General features: G+C 41.6%; 1 protein-coding gene across 2 annotated transcripts; it reads left to right on the top strand.

Annotated features, from left to right (window-relative positions):
• Positions 1-7,778: 7,778 nt before the first annotated feature.
• LOC139348199 (protein FAM177A1-like) lies at positions 7,779-11,726 on the top strand. 2 transcript variants are annotated; one of them, XM_070988171.1, is made up of 5 exons: positions 7,779-7,923; positions 8,214-8,420; positions 8,631-8,697; positions 10,201-10,298; positions 10,393-11,726. In XM_070988171.1, the coding sequence occupies exons 1-5, from the start codon at positions 7,855-7,857 to the stop codon at positions 10,603-10,605; spliced, it is 654 nt and encodes a 217-aa protein (XP_070844272.1). In that variant the 5' UTR covers positions 7,779-7,854; the 3' UTR covers positions 10,606-11,726. The 2 variants fall into 2 exon arrangements, with proteins under 2 accessions (XP_070844272.1, XP_070844273.1); XM_070988172.1 differs by having other exon boundaries at positions 8,214-8,414.
• Positions 11,727-20,971: the final 9,245 nt, after the last annotated feature.

Raw genomic sequence — 20,971 nt, forward strand, 5'->3', positions numbered from 1 at the left:
AAATACGATGAAGACTAAACAAACAGGAAAAAACAAGATTTAGACAAATCAGCACAGCTAGAAAAAACATTTTTCAGTTTCCTAACAAAATGTCAGTGAAAGCAAGGCTGTGCTCTCACTGGAGTCCAACAAACAAATCTGCGGTGTAATTAAAGCTGAATCATCAGCTCCAAACTCTGCTGAGGATCATTTCGGCTAAACTGAAAAATGTGTCGGCCTTCAAACATCATCCCACCCGTCTTTTCAGGTTCCTCTTTCATTTGCCGGTCAGAGGTTCGTGAGTAATAAGGTCTGCGTGGAGCTGCAATGAAAATAATCCTCCTGTTCTGTGTGTGCATGTGTGTTTTTGTTGTGTTCTGTCTTCTGTTCAGACACACAAACAGCATCTCGAGGATGTCAGCAGACGACGCTCTGCCCTTGGATGCAGACTTCGGGGCACGAGCTGCTGCTTCTACAGTAAAGCTCCTGTCACCTGCTTCGAGCCCACTTTCCCCCTTGTTTCCTCCATGCCAGATTTCTGCATGTTGCAGAGCTCCTCCTGCGCAGTCACATCATATAAATTATGATAAGTAATTTTCATGGTCATGACAGAGCAACGAGGGGAACTTGGCTCCTCTTTGCACAAGAGGCCCCACTCTAGGGCCCCCGCAGTGAGCAGGAGATGGAAACATTGATGTGTGCCATTCATCTTCATGTCAGAGGTGTGTACGTGTGTATACCTGTGTGTTGTGTTCTGCGAATGCGTGTGTGTGTGTGATGTATTTTATTGATAGATGTTCTGACAGCGCAGCCGTCTTCCAGCCTGTCTGAGGAAGACGAGGCAGCCTGTTCTGATTTGTGAAGAGCTCAGAAGCTGCAGATGTCAGGAACCAGAACAGCGAGCAGTTTGTGAACCTCTTTCCCTCCATCTCCTTCCCTTTGTCTCTTCTCCGTTTTATGCGTACTTGAGCAGACAAACATAGAGAGGTTCATGCGGGGGGAAATTTTGTATTTATGTACCCAAACAAATATCTACCATTTCCCCTGAATAAATGAATGAATGACTTGGAAGCAGAGGCATTTAAATTTAGCTGTAGCTGGAAGAGAGTGCTTCAGTGAGAGCGCCTTAAAGTCTCACACTCTGAAGCCCCAAAAAGATTGAATTAAGTTCATGGAGTATACTAATACAGTAAAGCACAATGGTAAACATCTGGTTGGGGACTCTGTAACTTGGATTCATATCCCAGCTGGAGCAATTAGTCAAAACAAACAAACAAAAAAAAAAGAAAATGCTAAGTCATGGTCAAATGAAGTTTTGTTTTAAGTTACTTGAGTAATGCATCCCCACCCATCTAAAGAGTCTCCCAGCGAGGTCCTGGCCCCACATTCATCGTCAACAGTGGGCCACTCCTTCATTAGTCAGTCAGCTCCACCCACACCGCAGTCCTGACCCCATCCCCTGCTGTCAGCTGAAGTAAATAGTCTGGATGCAATTAACCCAAAGACACAAACAAACAAAACAAACAAAAAACCAAACCCACTCCAATGCTAAAAAGTCTGAAAATGTGTGTGAAGCAGTACATCTAAAATCATTAAAGAAAGCTTAAAATACATGAACATTTCCTGAGGACAGATTATGATGATCTGTTTGCATGAGAATTATGCATCTAGTGTAAAGTACAAGGGTTCCTAAAAGGGTTATGTTTGAACACTCTGCTCTTTCACTCTCATATAATTGTCTTGTATTGCAATGAAAACCTGCTTTAAAAATATATTAAAATGGAAAGAATGTGCCGAATCCCATCGGTTTCATCCGGCATTGTGCACCACTCTCATCCCAGTGACACAGGATTGTGGTGGTTTTTTACACATACAGTACAAAAGACAGAGATGAAAGGATTTTGAAAGCTATCAGCTTGATCGTGCTGGTGAAATTCGCTCTAAGGTGGATGTCACTGTTGCTTGCAGCTCCTGCACTGTTTACCGCTTCATCCTCTTATTTCATGAATTCCAACACGACATGCTTAATCCTTCTCCTGCCAGCAGCACAGGAGATAAATAAATCAAGAGGTCGACCTTGTGAACTGATCTGAGGATACATCTGGACACAAACAACCCCACTGCTCTGAATGCTAGTGATGCATTTGTTTCTACGTTTAAGCTTTGCATTCTAAAGCATCGAGCGGCTCAATTCATTTGATTAAAATAGGTAAATTTTGATGTAATTTGCCTCCCTTACATCCTCTATACTGCATTTATATAATAACTTAGGCACTCTTGCATGCTCTTTAAGTATATCCAAATCAATCACATTGATTTTGATGCTTAATTACTTTGTTTGAGTAACAGTAATGGGGGTAGCTGAGTGCATAGGAGCACTGCCATCATCATCAGATTCATACTGGGAAAATCAACCTCATGCTCACAGTTTCCAAAAATGTTTATTTATGGAGCGTGCACTGTTCAGTCGATCTTTAATAAGCCAATGCTCGGCTTCTCTTTAAACTACCTTTCACATATATCAATACATTTCAGTCTGGAACATGCTGAATGTCTCAAAAACTCGTTCAGCACTGACAGCACAGTTGAAACATATTTGAGCTTGACCTCAAAGAGGTATTTTGTGTCAAGGAAATATTTCAAGTGCATAAAAATCATTCACATTCAAATTGCACGGTAACGATTGCCAGTTGTTACAAATAAGTTTCTCTCCCTCGCAGTGCATGGCTGTCTCTGCTTGGGAGTTTGATGTCTGGACTCAGACAAAATGAATGTCTGCGATCGGCAGGTTCCTTCAGGAGGTGGTTTTGATAAGAGCAGATAAACACCTCGGAGAGACAGAGGCAGTGATTAGGAGCCACGGGATGAAGGCCGGATTGTTTTTTCTGCTGAAAAAGAGGTGTTGATGAATAGAAACGCACATATGCTTGTTTATACACGTACAGCTGGAGAGGCGCGCTTCACGCTTGTGAAGTAAGCTGCAGATAAAACAGCACACATGCATTACAGTACGCTGTTTGTTTTTTTTTCTGCATCATGGTTTGTGCTCTATTAACAGTTCAAATGCATCCAAACTGTAAAATTCATATAAACCTCTGATCCTCTTGTGTCCTTTTCTGGCTTTCCGTTTTGCTTTGGTTCCATTGCTTGCAAAATCCACCCAAAAAGCAGCGTAAGCAATGAAAGCCTTTTATCAGCACAGCTGGTGCCCAAATACAGTACCCCGTGAAATAGTATTTAATATTCTCTCCCGCTTTCTCGCTGAAGAGATGCCACCTCATTTCCTTTGTGTTTCTGTAATGCAGAGAGTCAGGCCTGTCTGTGCTTACCTTGAAGGCCCCTGCTGCTTGTCACATTCGACTCTGACGTAAGATTTTTGAAGTCTCTTTTAATTCAAATATGATGCCTCCGTTTGGCAACCAGCATGCTGACATGCTTTAATTGACAGTTAGCTAAAACCCTCCCCCAAACAGTGATTGTGCAGCCATAACTGTGGCAGGCCTGTCAAGCTTTGTTTCTGCACCTCTTACAAGGGCTTTGCATGAGGCTAGAAGAACAGAGGTGCTCTGATTTTTAAAGAATTCGGAGGATAAAAGCTTTTTTCGTGCTTTTCTAACACGCAAAACGCACTAGAGAAAGTGGAAGAAATGGACAGCAAAGTGCCCATTAAAGGGCTAACTGACTAAGAACATTTGTTTGTGGGGTCATAATAACAGACCCATACACAACAAGCACATCCACTGTCTAACTTAAGCAGCTCTGTCCTCATCTTTGATGTATTCCAGGTTCACACTTCAGCTACTCCAGTAAAACTCATTACCTGAGATTAAACCTCATCCTCAAAGCCTTTTCCCCTTAAAAACATTAAAAGTTTGAAAATATGTCAGTGTACGCAGCCTAACAGGGTAATGTTAGAATGAAATAATATTCTGGTCTCATGTTTTTCCTTATCATAATTAGGCCTCCAATACAAGGAACTTGCTCCAGCCCCATTAATATAATTTTAATTCTACATGGATGATCAGCTGGTGAGGATGTACACTGTTAGTCCTGGACATGCAGCTTTAACTGCAATCTTTTAACTCAACTTTGTGTAGCCTATTCAGCCATCAAATGCATATCTAAGACACATTTTTACAGGATTCTCGTTTTAAAAGGCGAAGTGACTCGGAAACATTAGCAGGTCGAGGCCAGTGCTGTCTTACTTAGCTACCTTAGCAGGGTTGCCAGCATGAAATGAGGAAGGCTGCTGTCTAAAATCAAGGACGCACGCTTTGAAAAATGACAAAAACTTTTTAGTGGATAGTCTGCCGCTGCTCCCATTGCAAACTGCATTATGTGCTGTGCGAGAGAGGAAGGCTTCACCGGCCATGACACAGTAATCTAAGTCTATAAATTGGCACTGCATTGCAGTCTTACAGAGTTAAGCCTATTGCATGTATGAGTTGAATTATTTGGCTCTTAACAAACAGAACTGTTAAGTATTTCTTTTAATGCCTTTTCACAGACAAGGCAGTTTTATTTCTCCAATATATTATCGTGTTTCATTAGTATTATATTCAGCCGGCGAGATGAGTTCGACTAACAGGTCAAAACAACAACTGTGTGTCAAGTAATATCATCACTCATTAATTCAGTCATTCAGTGTGACTAACCTTGAGCTAAGGCACAGACAGAGCACAATAACTGCTGGGCATGTCAGCGCGAAGACATTTGTGAAAGTGTCACACTGTATGAGGAGTTCATGCAAGTTGAAGAAAAGTGATTCATTCAATGTCTGACTAATGTGACGTTCATTAGTGAGGAGAGTGGAGGGTCAAAGCAGAAAGCTTTTCATTTTCCCCCCCAGAAGATGGATATGTATCTTTCTGTGGTGCCTTAATGACCATCAAGTCTATTTATTACCTGGATGTACGCATGCAAACTGTACATTTTATTTTAGCTCCTTTTGTTAGTTCACCGCCTCTCAAAGCCCTCCTATGTCTGCTCCCGCGTTTTGCAGAGCTGTTAACAACACTCCTACAGTCTTCGTGAAAAGCATGTGCAAGGCCATATAGTCCTATAACTATCTGGAGGCAATGGGCTAGTGAGAGGGATGATTCACGTCGACAGCAGAGCTCATATCACCCGCGGTGTAAATGGAACATCGCTGGAAGGGAACGTACCGTAACGCGTGAAACATCATTGGAAGCCCGGAGAATGCTCATTTTAGCATGGGGCAGAGACAACCCACATATTTTACAACACTGCACATGTATGCACAAAAGACATACACGTGTAGTGCACACAACTCTATTGCTAATGCACACACACATACACACTATTTCCACAGTTTGCAAAGCTTGAACAGGACACTTGATTAAACTTTGCTCAAGGTTTTAGGAATGATAGCGTCATGCAGTCCTAATATCTGCAGCCACACCGCCATCATTTGAAAGCCATTATATTTGAAGTGATTTCATAAATTTGGGCAGTCAAGTCCATAGAGAACACATCCACAGACCTGTTAGGCTGCTTTTGACACCTTATTGAATCAAATCCTGGTGTGTTTTTACCCTCTTGGTTTTGGCTCACGTCAGGAGCGAAGAATGCTCCAATCAAATCAGATCTGCATGAACAACAGCTCCACAGTCAGCCTGACACAGGTGATTTCACGCCACTTTCAAGCGAATCCTAGAGAGGGCAATTTAAGGTGAGAATCCAATCAGAAAAATGTACTGTGTCTTACAAAACCCACAGTAAAGTTGATTTAACGACTCTTTTTGGCTGCTGTAATTTTCCTGCACCTGTTCAAATGCTCCCAGGCCGTCACTTTGTAGTTGTAAAGTCACAGTGAAATTAAAAATAACTGCCAACAATTTGTACAGTATGTTCTTGCCTTCATTTATATTACTTAGAGGGGGAAAAAGTCTGGTTTTAGTGGCTAGAAATGGTGGGTGAACAGGAATAATACAAAAAAGCCATTAATAAAACAACAGATCTTAGGACCTGCAGCTTCCCAAGGTTCAATGACTTGCAACATCATGAGATAGAAGTAACCTTTTCCATAAGAGACAACAGATGCATCCCTGTGCTTGTGATTTTACCCTTTTGAGAAATCCATAATTTTTGACAGCTCAAGATTAATAATGTTTTGTCCAATAAACAGCTGACCTGAGCAATTGTGTGACTGATTACAAATAGCCTGCTTAAATGCCACTGTCAGTTGTTAATGGGAAAACAAGACCGAGCCAATGAAAAACTGCAACACTTCTGCTTCGGACCAATCCAAACAAAACAAGGTGGGAAGAGGTGAAGCTGTAAATCTTGGAGGAGCCGAAATTTAATATCCACAGGAAAGGAGAACGATGCAGGGGGAGCCGAAGAGTGAGAAGATTCAGGGATATTCTGGCGATTAGGAAGCGTATTTTGGCTCACACCTAATAAAGCTCTTTAAGAATGGAGCTGATTTCCTTATGCACCTCGAGCAAACATCCGTGTGAAGTCACAAAATGAGGCTGACTTGCATTTTTTATGGGGAGAGTTTTAACATCTGGTGACATCATAGGTTGGAGAGTGAGTTGTGCAGTTTCAGGCCTTCTTTACGTTCTCCCTGTTGGAGTGCCTTTACAGCTCTCCAGGGTGAAAGTAGGTAACTTCAGAGTGATAACTGATTATAGAGCAGATATAACAGGTTCTGCTGGTGATTTTTAGAACTCTGGAGTCAGACCCCAATAATTCAAGGCCAAGTGGAAGACATGGCTTTGTTCATTTCTGCCTTAGGTGGAGCTCTACTGACATCTAGTGGTTGTAAAAATGCTAATTCAGGTTTGGAGCGATTCCCAGGCTCTCTGCTTCAACTTAAAGATAATGCTGCAGTACTGGAAGACATATTCAGATTCCTTGCTTCTATAAAAGAGTAATACCTCAGTGTAAAAGTGCTCCCTTACCAGTAAAAGCCCAGCAATCAAAATCTCGCTTAAGTAAAGGCATCAGACCATGCTGAGCACAAACACATAAAAAGCCCCCCACTTATCTAGCAGAAACACATTAAATATGTATCAGAGCAGACTCACCATCAGCAAATACTCAATATTACACGGTCAGGACTGAAGGTATTCTGTGAGTTTTGCACCAAGTCATGTTGATAACAGTCATTTTAAACAGAAGCAGAAATTTGGGGGCCCCTGACTCTTTGGGCCCCTGTGCCTGTGAATTTTTTTTATTTTTTTTTTAAGGTCTACTGCAAGAACATTATATACTAATGTTGCAGGAAAAGCATAATGGCAATGAAATAACTACACAATAACTTAAGCATACTCTAATACAATTCAGGCACATTATAAATAAATATAGAGGGACTTCTTTTTTTTATCACAGAAATGTTTAAGAGTAACTATTTGTAATTATATAGTTTCGACTTATATTCTTGATATCACCTCTGTAGTATGACTTTTTTCCTTATTCAAATAACAAATATTGAGCCATTATTCAGTATCACCAGTGAAGTACTTACTTTACTCTACAGTACTTTTTTAGTTTTCCATAGCAGGGCTATCTTAAATTATTAGCCTGACGTTACAACAATTAAGCTAGTATTAAAATTCGGGAAGACTAAGATATAAAAAAAAGTTTTATATATATATGAAATTTACTCATTAAAATAATCGCCTGGGGTTAACAATTGAAGACAAACAGTAATAATTGCATTCAAGTTTGGCCGTATTACCTCTGTAGCACTGATAAAGGAATCAGTACACTTAATGCTCTGAGATTAATCTCCATGGAGATTACGTACGGTGAGCACGCACGGCACTTCCGGGTCTGGCAGCGCGGAGGAGAGGCGTCGAGGTGGGCGCAGCATCCAGAGATACAAAGACGACGACGACGACGACAATGGCCGATATTTCACTGTACCTCACTAACGTTAACGTGTCGATAGGACAGACCATGGATGTGGCGCAGGTCGGTAAACCCCCGCCTCTCCAATAATCGCCACATTTTGTCGTTAGCGTTTTGTTTACTGAATGAGGCTGAAGATGTCGCCCACTGCCTGTAGCTTGTTGGCACTTGTCAGCTGTCATGTCGGTGTGGTTGGTCAGGATATTATGTCGAGGTTATACTGCCACAATACCATCAGAAATTCAGTTTTTATCCCACCTTTGGCAGCATTGACTAACTGACTCCCTTGTCAAATGGTCCCATAATAACACACACTGTCTTCATGTTTGCCTGTGATGTCCTCCCACACTCAGAGCCCTAACCCGGGTAAAGACTTCGAGAGTGTGGAGCTGGGGGAGCTGGACAAGAGAGGGGAGCAGCAGAGGGAGAAGGCACCTCGCAGGATCATCCATTTCTCCAGCGGGGAGACCATGGAGGAGTACAGCACCGACGAAGAGGAGGGAGAGGACAAGGAACCAGAGAGGAAAGACCTGCTGTCCTCCCCGGTCAATGCGGTGAGGGTGAGGAATGGTGGAGGGATGGGGGATTGGTGTGTGTGGGGGGTACGAGGAGCTGAATGAGGACGAGGGAAGTGATGGAGCAACGGCAGTGTGTGTGAGAGGAAAGAGGGATTTGTGTTTTCTGTGAATTAGTCAAAGAAGGAGCAATAGGAAACATACATGATGTCCTTTAGAAATGTGTCCCGTTGACTGTACGTTTGTGTGTTGCAGTCAAAGCTGACCTGGGGTCCGTACTTCTGGTTTCACATGTGGAGAGCTGCCACATCCACCATCTCAGGTTTGTTCATTACAGGCGAGATAAAATATGATGACAATGTGTGCCATAAAAAGAAATACAAATAAACAGATTCTTTCTACTGTTGTGCCAAAATCCAATCATATTTCCTCTCTGTAAAACTAAATAGGACGTGTGCTTCAAGATATAATATCATGACATTTACCTGTCAATCAGCCTTTAGCGGCACAGTTAGTTACATTTAGTTAGCATTAGTTAGCTAGCTGCAGCTCCAATACTCAGCTCGCTGTGCATTTGAATCGTCATTCCTGCAGGATGCCAACAGGGACACAGAGTTTACATTAGAGTAGCAGGTAATCTGTGTTTTTATCCTTTTTAAAAATCAATACATTCGTTGTACCTGCCATGATAATTATATCAAACATTTCTTACACAACCACTGTCTGAGAGATTGCAGTTGAACTCACTGACAGTCTCATGAAGGGTGATTTTGCAGCAGCCTTACTTAAGCTTAAACTGCTCACATAGTTGCACTGTGTCAGACGAGGCGGATGTTGCTGCACCCGTTTCTGATGCTTCTGATGCCTCACTTGAGCCACCAGGTAGAGTAACGCAGCAGCTTTGTACAAAGTTGGCAAACAACTTTATCTTTGCTGGCAATTTTACTGTGTAGAACCCGAAGCGCTTCCACACTCGGCTTCTCAGATGCTTCAGTGTCGTGATTATCCAATCGGCATGGCTGTGCTCTGTGTCCTCCTCCATTTGTCTATCAGCCTAGTTTACTGATAGAGCAGCAGGGCATGCAGGAGATCAAGCTCTGCTGGACCACAAACTCCATCAAACGGTCTGTTGGACTTAAAGACTTCAAAGAGGTCATTACAGTTCAAAATGACATCCCTACCACTTTTTGATAGCCTTTGCCTGAAAGTTTTAATTTAATCCTTATGCTTCTACAGGTTCTTATTGTGTTTTATCTGTGTGACTATATACTCATGTTGTATCACTTTCATGCAACGTTTTGCTGCTGCAGTGATCTCATTTCCACATGAGTACGATCACTGTGTCATAGGAGGCACTCTGCTCATGGTTTGCATGGGATTGACTTGTAATTAAGAACTCCCCCCAGAGTTAGCCGAGCCATGATTCAGGTTATCCAGGGTCACCAGACAGATGAGAAAAAGCCAGGCTAAGTTGAACTTGCTTTTGTCAGGTTCACATCAATGCTGAAACTTCACTTTTGAAACTGAGATTTATTTAGAAAATGTCACTTTTAAATTATTCATCCTGTTACTCACGCTGTCAGCCCGTCTATATTTTGGAAAACTGTCTTAAAGTTAGATGAAATCTGAATAATTGATACCGCTGACATTAAACCCAGAAATTGTGGGGTTAGCAGAGGATAGGAACAAGAATATGTGATGTCTTACAAAGATTGATGAAAGATGTGAAATATTGCCTAATTCAATAATGGAACCTGGAACTGTTGTCATGGATCAGTCCAAACAGGGTTCAGCACACATTCAGCTGCTTCTTATTCTTTCCCAGCCTGCGACTACCTTGGGGAGAGGATGGCCTCCCTCTTTGGGATAACATCAGCCAAATATCAGTACGCAATTGACGAATACTACAGGATGAAGAAAGAGGTATGTTGCACTGAGGTTATGAAACCACATTGTTTTTGTCATTTTGTTTTTCACTGTGCCAGCTGATGTAATGCCTGTGGTGTCTGCGTGTCAGAGGGAGGAAGAGAAAGAGGAAAACCGCCTGTCAGAAGAAGCGGAACGATCCTTTGAACAGATACAGTCTCGGGAAGATGAAGACGAAGCGATCACCATAACGGGCCAGGCGGAGGTGGCCGCCGCTCACCCTGACGTGACCTATCAGATTGAGGATGAAAATCGGGCACCTTCCAGCACCATCGTAGTCCCTGCGATCGTGACGGCGACCTAACCATCCCTAGAAATGGACGTTTGCCCTTCGATGTCTGTGTGTTTGTTAAAGAAGGATCACTGTCTTGTTTCACTAAGTACCGTTTGGTTTGTGTACAACACAGCTTTAGATGGGCAGTGCTGCTGTATTGTGGTTGTTTGGCAAGGACGGCGGTGGTGCAATGACTCCTCTGACTACTAAGTGTCTCTTTGCAACAGTGTAGCAACTGACACAGTAACTGCTGGATAATAGAGCAACAGATTTGGATATGATGTATTATGAAAACATACAATATGAGTCAGAAAATGTGACATTATGTGCCATTTTATCTGCTAATGCATAGTTTAGTTGACATTGTTAGCGTGTTAGCATCACATTATGCAGCAGCTATTATCAGTTGCTACAGCAGCCTCCCGAATTTGAACGTTTGCTGTGGAGTGAAGGTTAAATGTTGCTCCCCTGTGCCTCTGACGGACCAGACACTGTGCCTAAATCACCAATACAGCCAAGTCAGTGACAGATCTGGACGAAGCATGTATTACGAAGTCATTTAAAGCGTTTAAAGATGCAAACTAGCCTCTTAATCAGTGAGTGCACTCCAGCCTTTTCAAATATTTGATGTATGCACATCGGCTGTTTTGTCCAGATCTGGTCAAACTGGTGCTTTTCTTGATACACCCAGCTGCACCAAAGAGCTGGCCATTTAAACACTCCCCCACCTCTTTATTTTTGTATTAATGCTTATTAAGATCACATTGCACTCATTGTCTGTGTGGAAGCTCTGAGCAGTTTAAGCCTTGGTTATCAAGTCATCTGTGGATCTTTAGACTGACTGACATTTTGTGAAAAAACTATGAAAACGGGTTTAGGTGTTCTATGTTGCTCTTCTCATCTGCCTTATTTGCTATGGACATAAGCATAGCAGATGTGGTGTGTATGCCTTTGATAATGGCAGGGAGCATTTTTAGTCTCGACAAAGACTTGCAAATTTACTTACATTTTTAACTGTTTTTAGTACGATTTTTTATAATTATGTATTTATTTTAATGAACTGACAAAACACTTAATTTAAGCATTTTTTCTATTGATTTAGTAACACTGTAATGAACTGTTAATAAAATCATAATTATTGTCTGACTTTTAGACGTGTCTCTCTGTCCTTTGTTGTCTGATTTCATCAGCATTTTAAAACAGTCATTAACAGATTGAACAGGTCCAAATGGAAAATCTTTATTATTTTCCTAAGTCAATGTTGGCAGTGGTGCTGTGTTTTCTGCTTGTTGACAGACTCGGTGGTGCTGCAGTGTGAGTGATGTGAGGGCTTGTCTTTGTCACCGCTAACAAAGAGCCTTGTGTTGCACTGTACGCAGACTGCTCTGAGGTCAGAGACCTTGTCCACCCGCTGCACAATGCATCCATTCTCAGGTCAGAGTGGGTTTCTGTGGTCCAGAACGACCCCCACAGCAGTCACGCCCTCACCACTGTTGACATACACAACAGTCAAACATGCCGTATTGATGCATGAAAACATAAACAACACACAAAGAAGAAGGTTTGAGAGTGGAATGCATATCAGAATCACTAAGACATCAGCGTGGAGACAGAATAACACAGACTGCTGCATTAGAATTAGAGTCAGACGAGAAGATTGGTACCACCCTCACATCTATGTGGCCAGTATGAAGCTACAGCCGGAAGCTGATTAGCTTAGCTTAGCATAAAAGCTGGAAATGGGGACACAGCTGGACCAGCTCTGTCCAAAGGTAACAGAATTCATCAGCACGTCCAAAGCTCACTAATTCACGTGTCTTGCTTGTTTAACCTTCACAAAAACCTGAGTGTAAAAGCAAGGATTGCACAATTTCTTTCAGATGGAAACTATTTCTAGGCAACCAGGAGCGAGTCTAACTGTCGGTAAGAAAGCAAGTAAGGATTTTTCCCAAAATGTTGAATTATTTCTTTGTCAAAATTGTTTGACAAAATAATCTCAACTTACACTACACTTGCTAGCTTTTTCCAAAGTTTTCAACCACACCTCACATCAGTGGATGGAGTCTGTGGTTGAAAGTTCTGGAATACGTCAGCAAGTGTGCCTGATTTGAGATTATTTCTGCAAACTACTGTTTCTAAGATTGATCATTCCCGCTCAAGTCAAAAATGACCTGAAAATGTAGATATTTTCATAGTGTATTACAACATCTATTGTTTATTTGGGATTTTTTGTCTGTTCCTCATTACTGTGACATTGTTTGACAGGTAATTCAGTTTGCTCTCAAGTCCCCAAATCATTGTTTTCTCATTTTCTTCAAGACAAAAACTCCACCATTCTCAAAAGCGGTTAAAAAATAGGTGCTTGAAACAACATCAAATAAAGCATTTTGTCAGCATTTTTATACTTAATGACAGGCTAATTGAGCAATGATGGAAATGTTTGGCAGTGGTTCCTCAGAGCGTGACAGGAAAGCTAAGTTTCTCCATTCAGTATGATCCCAAAAGCTTCCACCGTTTGGAAATGATATATGTGGACATACAGCATCTTTCAAACTATGCAAACTCACAAACAATAGTCCATATGCAGGATGATGCTCCATTTGGTGGCCGCTTACATGCAGCACCACGTCATTATGGTGATGGCATGACGGGAGAGCTCATCTCTAATAGTCACGTAGTGAAGTCAGTCCATGCCAGCCAGGCCACACAAGGCAGCCTCACACACCATCCAGACTGACAGACAATACCACCCACTGACAGCCTGCACATCCAAGTGCACAGGGTCATGAAACGCTGCCAATAATTCATCATGCTGGTATACATAATTCAGAACTGCAAAATCACGGCAGATTTTTTAATTACGTTTCAATCTGAGATCACAGATGAATATTTTTGGTAGAAGTTTCTCAGTATCTGTTGAGATGTGAGCCTCAAGGCAAGGCCAAACATACTGTGATTGAAAAAGACTTGTTGGATCTTTCAAAAACAGCTGCTGGCTGTTTTTATGTTTATTATTTATTTATACTGCTTTTGAGTCAATTATATGCATGCTTAAAGCCTCTCGTGGGATTTTAGTTGAGTACTTGAAGACTTTTTTCATCCCTCGAGGGGCAGTTTGAGGCAAGCAGGTTTCCAAACACATGTTTGTGGGTATCATAAAGATGTCATTCATGCAAAAAAAAATATATATATATATATATATATATATATTAAAAAATGTAAATATAGTGTAAGCAAAGTGTTGAAATACACTATGATTCATGCCAGTGTCCAACACATAGTCTACCAGCAATACCCAACAACAGGAAGGGACATAATGTCAAAAAGACACAAAAAGTGTCAAAGTGCAAAGCATTTATCAATCTAAACACATGTTAAACTGACCTGTTCTTGTACAGCAGCTATTTATGAGCCAAATGGTGTCTGGATGATCATTATTTTACTTTTAAATATATGCAGAATTAAAAATAAATCTGTCACAAGGCTCCATGTGATCTGAAAAAGGGCATGATAACTCTATCGTCAGCAAAATTTTACAATGTGGGGATTTACAGCATATAGTTACCATCACAGTCTGTAATAATCCTGCTGACACCTCAGAAAATATTTAGAAGGAACCTGGAGATTTGCTTCAAGTTAAAGAAATCAGCCACTATATAAATGATCTCTTTAAAAACTTTGAAGAAATCTGTTTATATTTTATATTTTATTCGATTTCACCCATTGTTCAAATGATGGTGATTGACAGTATTGGTGAGAATCAGTCATAGGCTTACAGTGTCAAGATTTCTCAAAATAATGACACTAAATAATGACAGTAAGTCATTATTTGAAAAAAAAAAAACAACTCATTATTTCTACATAAGTCATTACTTTGAGAATGTTTCTCATTATATTGATGGAGAGGATCTTTTTTCTGATGGGCTTCCATACTTGGATGTCCTGTACACCCAAAATAAACGCCCCAAGCATTTGCCTCTGCTGCGTCCCAGCAGACGCCTCTGTGTCCTGAACCAACTCTCAATCAGATCATGAGCTACATCTTAGCAGCTGTTTTATGTTGATTTCAGCTCTGTCTGCCCAAAAAGAATTGGCTGCATCCACATTCAATGGACCGGAAAATATGCAGGATTAATATTTTAGAATGAGAAAAGGGCTGGAGGCGGTATTGACATTGTAATTAGTTGGTAGGAAAGTGGAGGCACTGCTCGTGAGTGAGCGCTTCCCAAATGTATATTGTGCCTACAGATCAACTACTGTTCAATCAGTGCAGGCAGGAATTTAGTTTTCAGTTTCCTTCACCTTTTTTTTTTTTTACACTGCAGAGTCGGTTTATCACTGGTTGGTTGATAGAAGACCTTCTAACAGGCAAAATTCTGCTGTCCCTAGTCAGTCCACTAGAGGGTAGTACTGGATTTAAGAATTACACTGACTGAGGTTAAGGGCCAGTGGTGCCATTCAAGTTCAAACAATGAATGTAAATAAACCACTTTTGAAGCAATTTTGGGAACAGTTTTAGGAAAAAGTTTGTAAAATTGCCCTGACAGTATCACTGGCTCTGTGGAAATAAAGCACAGCGTGTGAAAAAACACAACCTGTTAAAGTAGTCAAACAATGACAAGTGGAAAACATGATATCTGGTCTTTTTTCGGTTTAAATTTAGAACCTGATTATGTGAAACCGGTTTGAGCGAGTGACCGTCGTTGGTGTCTACAGCCAGCAGCCTGTGCAGCGGTGCAGCTGAGAGGAAACAGACTATTTGAGCAGCTTCCTTCAGGGAGACATGAGACACGCAGCAGTCATCAGGCAATCTGTGATTAAGAGGGAAAATCCAGAGTTGAGAATTCACAATGCCATTCCTTGTGACTTAGTGTTTACTGGTGCAGAATGTGTGCATGCGCACAAACGGTCGCCCTCATATGAGCTTGTGTGTCTGCATGTGAAAAGCTCCATCCCAAAGTTCAACTTTCATGTGCCAGTCCCCGGGCTGCATGTCCACTCGCCAGCCTTCAGTTGTCTGCTGCTTTAAACATACCTGACATTTTTGTGGGCTTTGAGTAGTGGGGGTGGGGACAGAAGGTGTTTCTCCCTTCTGGGGAGACCAGTTTAGCAAGCATTTTCACTTCTGATTTACTCAAAGGTGGTACAGGAGTCTAACCACATGTCCTAAAAATGAATTAAGCCACACCTGACTGCCATATGTGCTGATGCATCCACCCTGTTATTCATCAGAGCGCACGTGCACTTTTGTCACTCGCAAACAGTTGTTACAAATACTTTAAAGAGGAGCAATTTGTTCTGCAGAGGCAAGATGCCCTGCAGAACAGTCTCGCACCAGGCTGGCTTATGACAGAAAAACACCCAGGCGAGTTAGTGGCATGTTACATCTCGACACACTTCGTAACTGCAAGATTCAGACGCTTCTTAAAACATGAGGACAGCTGCTCCTCAGTGGTAAAACAGACATGTATATAAATGGAAACAGAGACAAAGGTGAGGGGGTAAAGACACAGAGGGACAGTGAGACATATAGAAAGGCAGAAAGAGGGAGGATGATGAGAACAGCAGCAGCCCCTTTGATGTGGGCCTCAGCGGGGCCCTGTGTGTCTAAGACGAGTCAGGCCTAGCGAGGGAAGGGGATTTCCAGCACTACGTGGTCTCCTGCCTCACCCCCTTAGCCTTTGCTTCCTCCGTGGGCTACAGCTTAAAAACACAGACAGCCCACTTACACCAACACAGAGACTCTGGGGCTAAAACTGTCACTCTGGAATGACAGGCACTGGCCTTTTAGTGATAAGACAGTGTTATTACCACATCCCTTTGGGGGTAAAGTGGAGCAGAATATGTCAGATGGTAGTTTGAGGGTTGCTTTGCTGTGGAGCATCAAGTTACTTTAGGTTTGCATGCTACATGATGATGCTGTGTTTAAGAATATGCTCATACTACTCACTCATTCCTTTCTTGTATTAAAATCCTATTGTGTCCCCAGTTTGCAAGCCACACAATATCACATCCAGGAGAATGAATGCTTAGCATGCAATCCTTTCATTTTACTGTTAAACTCCTCTGCATGTCTTCTCACACTTGCAGTTCACACTACGCTCACTCAGTCTGTGCACACAGTGCCCTGTGCACACCCAAACACACATGCACACAACCAGAAGTGCACTTGACTGTCAAAGAAGTACTTAACACACACACGCACATGCATACACACACTGGGTTGTGGAAAGTCCCTGGCACTATCTGCCTCCTATCTCAGCTCTAGGTTTGCTCGCACAGGTGGCTGCTACAGTGACAAGGAAGCAAAGGCAATATGACCTGTGAACCTCCACCAACAATACTGTGCCAGCTGCTCATGCATTGATTGACCTGCTTGCTAGCAAAAAAGCTGAATTAAAAGCAGATGAGAAGGGGGCTTTCAGGACTTGAAATATACCCCAGCCACAAACTAATTCTGGCTGGCCTCAAGTTCATGTGCATTGCGTGGTTTTCCGACGTCTGTTCAATCGTTCTCCTCTAACAGTGCAAAACAAAAGAAAAACTGCTTTGAACGAAAGATTTTCAATGCACTTTAATGCACAAAAAATGTCAATGTCTCACAGAGTTTGGCCAGCAAGATCGTCACTGTATGAATTTCCAGCATATTCTCCTCACAACTTTAACCATGAACAGCACTTACAGTTCTCTGAATACATTTTCTGTTTTTGCTGTTTTCCATCAAACGCTGTATACTTTTAATGAGGTGTTCACTTTTTGTCTAACTTGTTGTTCTGTTTTTCTTATCTTTGCTATTTTTTCATTCTTTGTCCTCACTGTGTGGGACAGCAGGAAATCTCTGGGACGGGCTCAGATTAAAGCCTCTTTTAAAGGCATATTATCTACGGACTTTGTAAGTGAATTTAATAGAATTACATGTATTATATCTGCAGAAATTCTTAAAATGTCTCTGCAGAGAAACGTCTGCAAGGTGAACAGAATGTATGAGTCAGTTCTCTTCCTTGATCAGTAGAAGCTCCTAACAGCATCTCATCCTTATCACTGTTTTCTCAGATCTCTCAGACATTATGACTCAAGATCCTGACAACCATCCTTGTCCTTGTCCTTGATCACTGCCTCTAACTTTCTTCTTCTGTGGACACATGTCGCGATTGACAGATGCTAGCAGTTTGTGAAAAGTCCCTCTTTAGATCTAACCTGATTTGTTTTGATATACATATATCAGTAACCGACTCATAATCAGAGTCTTGCAATGCCAGCATTAATTTCACACTTTTTTATGCTCTTTCATCAGTCAAAGTCAAATAAAATTAAGTTAAAGTGGGAGCAGGGCCAGAGGGATGACCAGACAAAACAAGCACAAAGAGACTGAAAATGACTACAAAGAGGTGCAAAATGACCACAAGGAGATGCAAAACAATTACAATGACGAATCCAAAGAGGAATAAAACAACTGCAGGGAGACATGAATTGACCGCAAAGGGATGCAAAACCACGTCGCTGCGTCATTTGTGTCTCTTTCAGTCTGGGTGTCTTGCCACTATGTAGGAACAGTCTAGGAATGGGACCTTTCATAAGTGTATCCTGATTGTAATTTCTAACTTAGGATGTTTACATGGCACCAAGACTTTAAGGGTTGCGCCACCTGAAATAAGTTAAATCTTATACCAATCCCTTAGTAGGTGTAAACTCTCTGTTGAACTAGCAGCTGGTATGTGGCTGGCAGTTGGCATCATTTTGAAAGGGGGGATGACTTGGAGGATGAGGACGAGCTAATTCTACCAGTTATTTTACATTAGGCAATCTCCTGGAACAGCACACAAACGAATGTCAGCATAGCATCACACTTGGTTAAAAGCTAAAGGTTAAAGGTCACTTGATTGAATTTGACAGGAGACACTAACGTTACAGTGTTGGCTAGCAAACATAGAGGGTTAGATAACTTTCTAATTAACTGGTCATTATGTGTTTATTATAATGTTAATCTGCCCAATAACAACACACCATGATGTTACTCTGTGTTGTAGTCGATGGTTTCACCATTCCATGTCAATGTTGTAATTTCGCATTAGCTGTAAATTTCGTCCTCGTTTATGGACCTTGTTGCTGTTGTTTGGTGACTGACAGCAGCTTTTTTAGCCATTACCCTGCTCACTATTACATAGCAAAGTGTCCAAAGACAACTGCACATGAGAGACAGCACAGACTACATTAAAAACAGTGCTTTTCACCGATTGGCTGCAGCTAGCGAAAACGTCATTTTCTGAGACAATATTTTGGTAAGTCTGAACTTCACCCCAGAGCAGTTAAGATGGACATTACGTCAACCAAGTACAGTATCAAACTAGTTTCAGTTTATCATTTAGTGTGTAGTCCTGCACCTTAACTTAAGAATTACTTACATATAGCTGGTGCAACAGGCCACAGAGCTTTACATTTGAGTCAACACATTATTATTCATTTTAGAAATGTGCACACAGCCTTCCCATTCAAAAGTTTACCTACCCCTTTTTTAAAGTAGAAGAGCTGAAAAAAACATGTTTGGTATAGTTAACAGTGTCGGTAATAACTAAATGTTTGCTATCACAGTCTGGACTAGCACTTCTAAATGTCATTTCCACTTGGAACAAGTGGCAGTGAGGCTGATTATTTTTGCACTTTGACTTTGAGAAACCTCACTGGTCAGTGGGTGTTTTGTTTTGCAGGGTGGAGGCCTGCTCCCTTTTTCAGAATGGCTTATGTAACTGTTGGTCAGAGCAAACGGTAGTGAAACATCCTCTGCAGAGTAATGCGCCTGCATGGGTGGAGTGTGGAGCTGTAAGGGACACTGAGGTCCAGATGTATACTTTAGGTACTTTCCTCTGTAAAGAGCAGTCCCCCAGTGTCTGTCACTCACGCTCTCAGATCTGATATACAGCAAGCAGTGTGAACAGTAGTTGGAAACATAAGGAAGCAGTAAATATGTCAACCCCCTTCTGGGTTAATGACAAATAGCTCAGCGTGTGGTTGTCTGTGACAAAAATAACAGAATAGGGACTCTAGTTCTATGGCCTGTACCTTTTAAAGTAGTATTATTTTAATCATTCGCAGACCACATGAACATAGAAAACTAGTATTGATCATAGACAGGGACGACAAAGGGAAACCAGAGTTATCATCTGCTGTATGTTTGTGCATTTGATGGTCATGGGCGCCACGTTTAAGGTAAATTGAATTGTTGTATTCCCCTGAGGCAAATCTGTTAAGTTGACTGAACTTAGACTTGAATGAAGAAGAAAGACACAAACTATGTAAGGCACAGTGGCCCGAAGCAAAAGAGTTTTTTGTTTCATTTTGGAACAGTTACATATTCTCTGTCTCTCTTATGGCACCACGTAGCACTGAAGTTAGAAACTCGTGTTGCAAGATAAGATAATGATAAAAAAAACATGCTCCAAAAGTAGGAACTAGTACAGGTAACTCAATAAGGTGAGGCTTGGTAACAGACAAGAAGAGTAAAACGTGTATCGCTTTGAAACTGCAAAGCTGGCTCATAATCCTCTTCTTGTTTCGTCACTATAGGCGAGCCCTTTCAATTTGCTGTTAGTCATCCAGCACATTTTTTATACTTAAAATATTAGTGCAGCTTTAAACCCAGCACACAAGACATAATGCTAATACCTGCAGCAAAAATCGGTCAATAAGCCACACACAACCTGCATAATCTGTGTCTGTATATACTGTCTGAGCCTCTGGACTGAACGTAGAAAACCAATGTGAGACTCTTAATTTCTATAGTTAGTGAGTTAAACTAATCTTAAAAGGAGAACATAAGCCCTAGTATTTATAGTGTAGCTTTCTGGCTGTTTTCTACATGCCAAAGACAGTAATTGTGTCAGGTCTGTTCACAAAGACTGTATGTGCTTCAGGTAGCATGTGTATATTTGTATTAAACATGGCCTTTCTATGCTCCACTTACTGAATGTTACAACCCTGGCTTTGTCCAATCACCTATGACCTGCTTAAAGGAGTATCAGAAGCAAAGGTCAAGCAAACGATGAGCGTGTGAGGGAGTGGAAATGTCAGGTGACAGCCCATGTCAAAGGTAAAATGGGTAGACATCACCTGCGTAAACACACGTGCACATGACATGATTTCATAGATAATGCAGGTTAATGCAGGGCCGGCTGATACACGTTCCATGATGCCTTTGATGATTCGCGTCCCAAACTGCTTCTGTCACTGAAGGAAGAGAATGTGAAGAACGCTGTGCCTCGGAGGAGGCTGACACTGAGTTGCATCTCAGTGTAGATCAGTGTCAGTCAGAACATCTTGTCCCAAATCTTGCAATGCTAACAAAAGGAAATCTCCTGACTTCCTGGAGGAGAGGAAACTCCCCACTTTTGTTGTGCTCTGG

The sequence above is a fragment of the Chaetodon trifascialis genome, chromosome 19 (assembly GCF_039877785.1).
Source record: "Chaetodon trifascialis isolate fChaTrf1 chromosome 19, fChaTrf1.hap1, whole genome shotgun sequence".
NCBI lineage: Eukaryota > Metazoa > Chordata > Actinopteri > Chaetodontiformes > Chaetodontidae > Chaetodon > Chaetodon trifascialis.

Bases quoted from the DNA above. Each gene is read 5' to 3' on its own strand.
- LOC139348199 (XM_070988171.1), top strand. From the start codon at position 7,855: ATGGCCGATATTTCACTGTACCTCACTAACGTTAACGTGTCGATAGGA. The intron at 8,421-8,630 runs GTGAGGAATGGT...TGTGTGTTGCAG, and splicing joins CCCCGGTCAATGCGGTGAGG to TCAAAGCTGACCTGGGGTCC. The intron at 8,698-10,200 runs GTTTGTTCATTA...ATTCTTTCCCAG, and splicing joins TGCCACATCCACCATCTCAG to CCTGCGACTACCTTGGGGAG.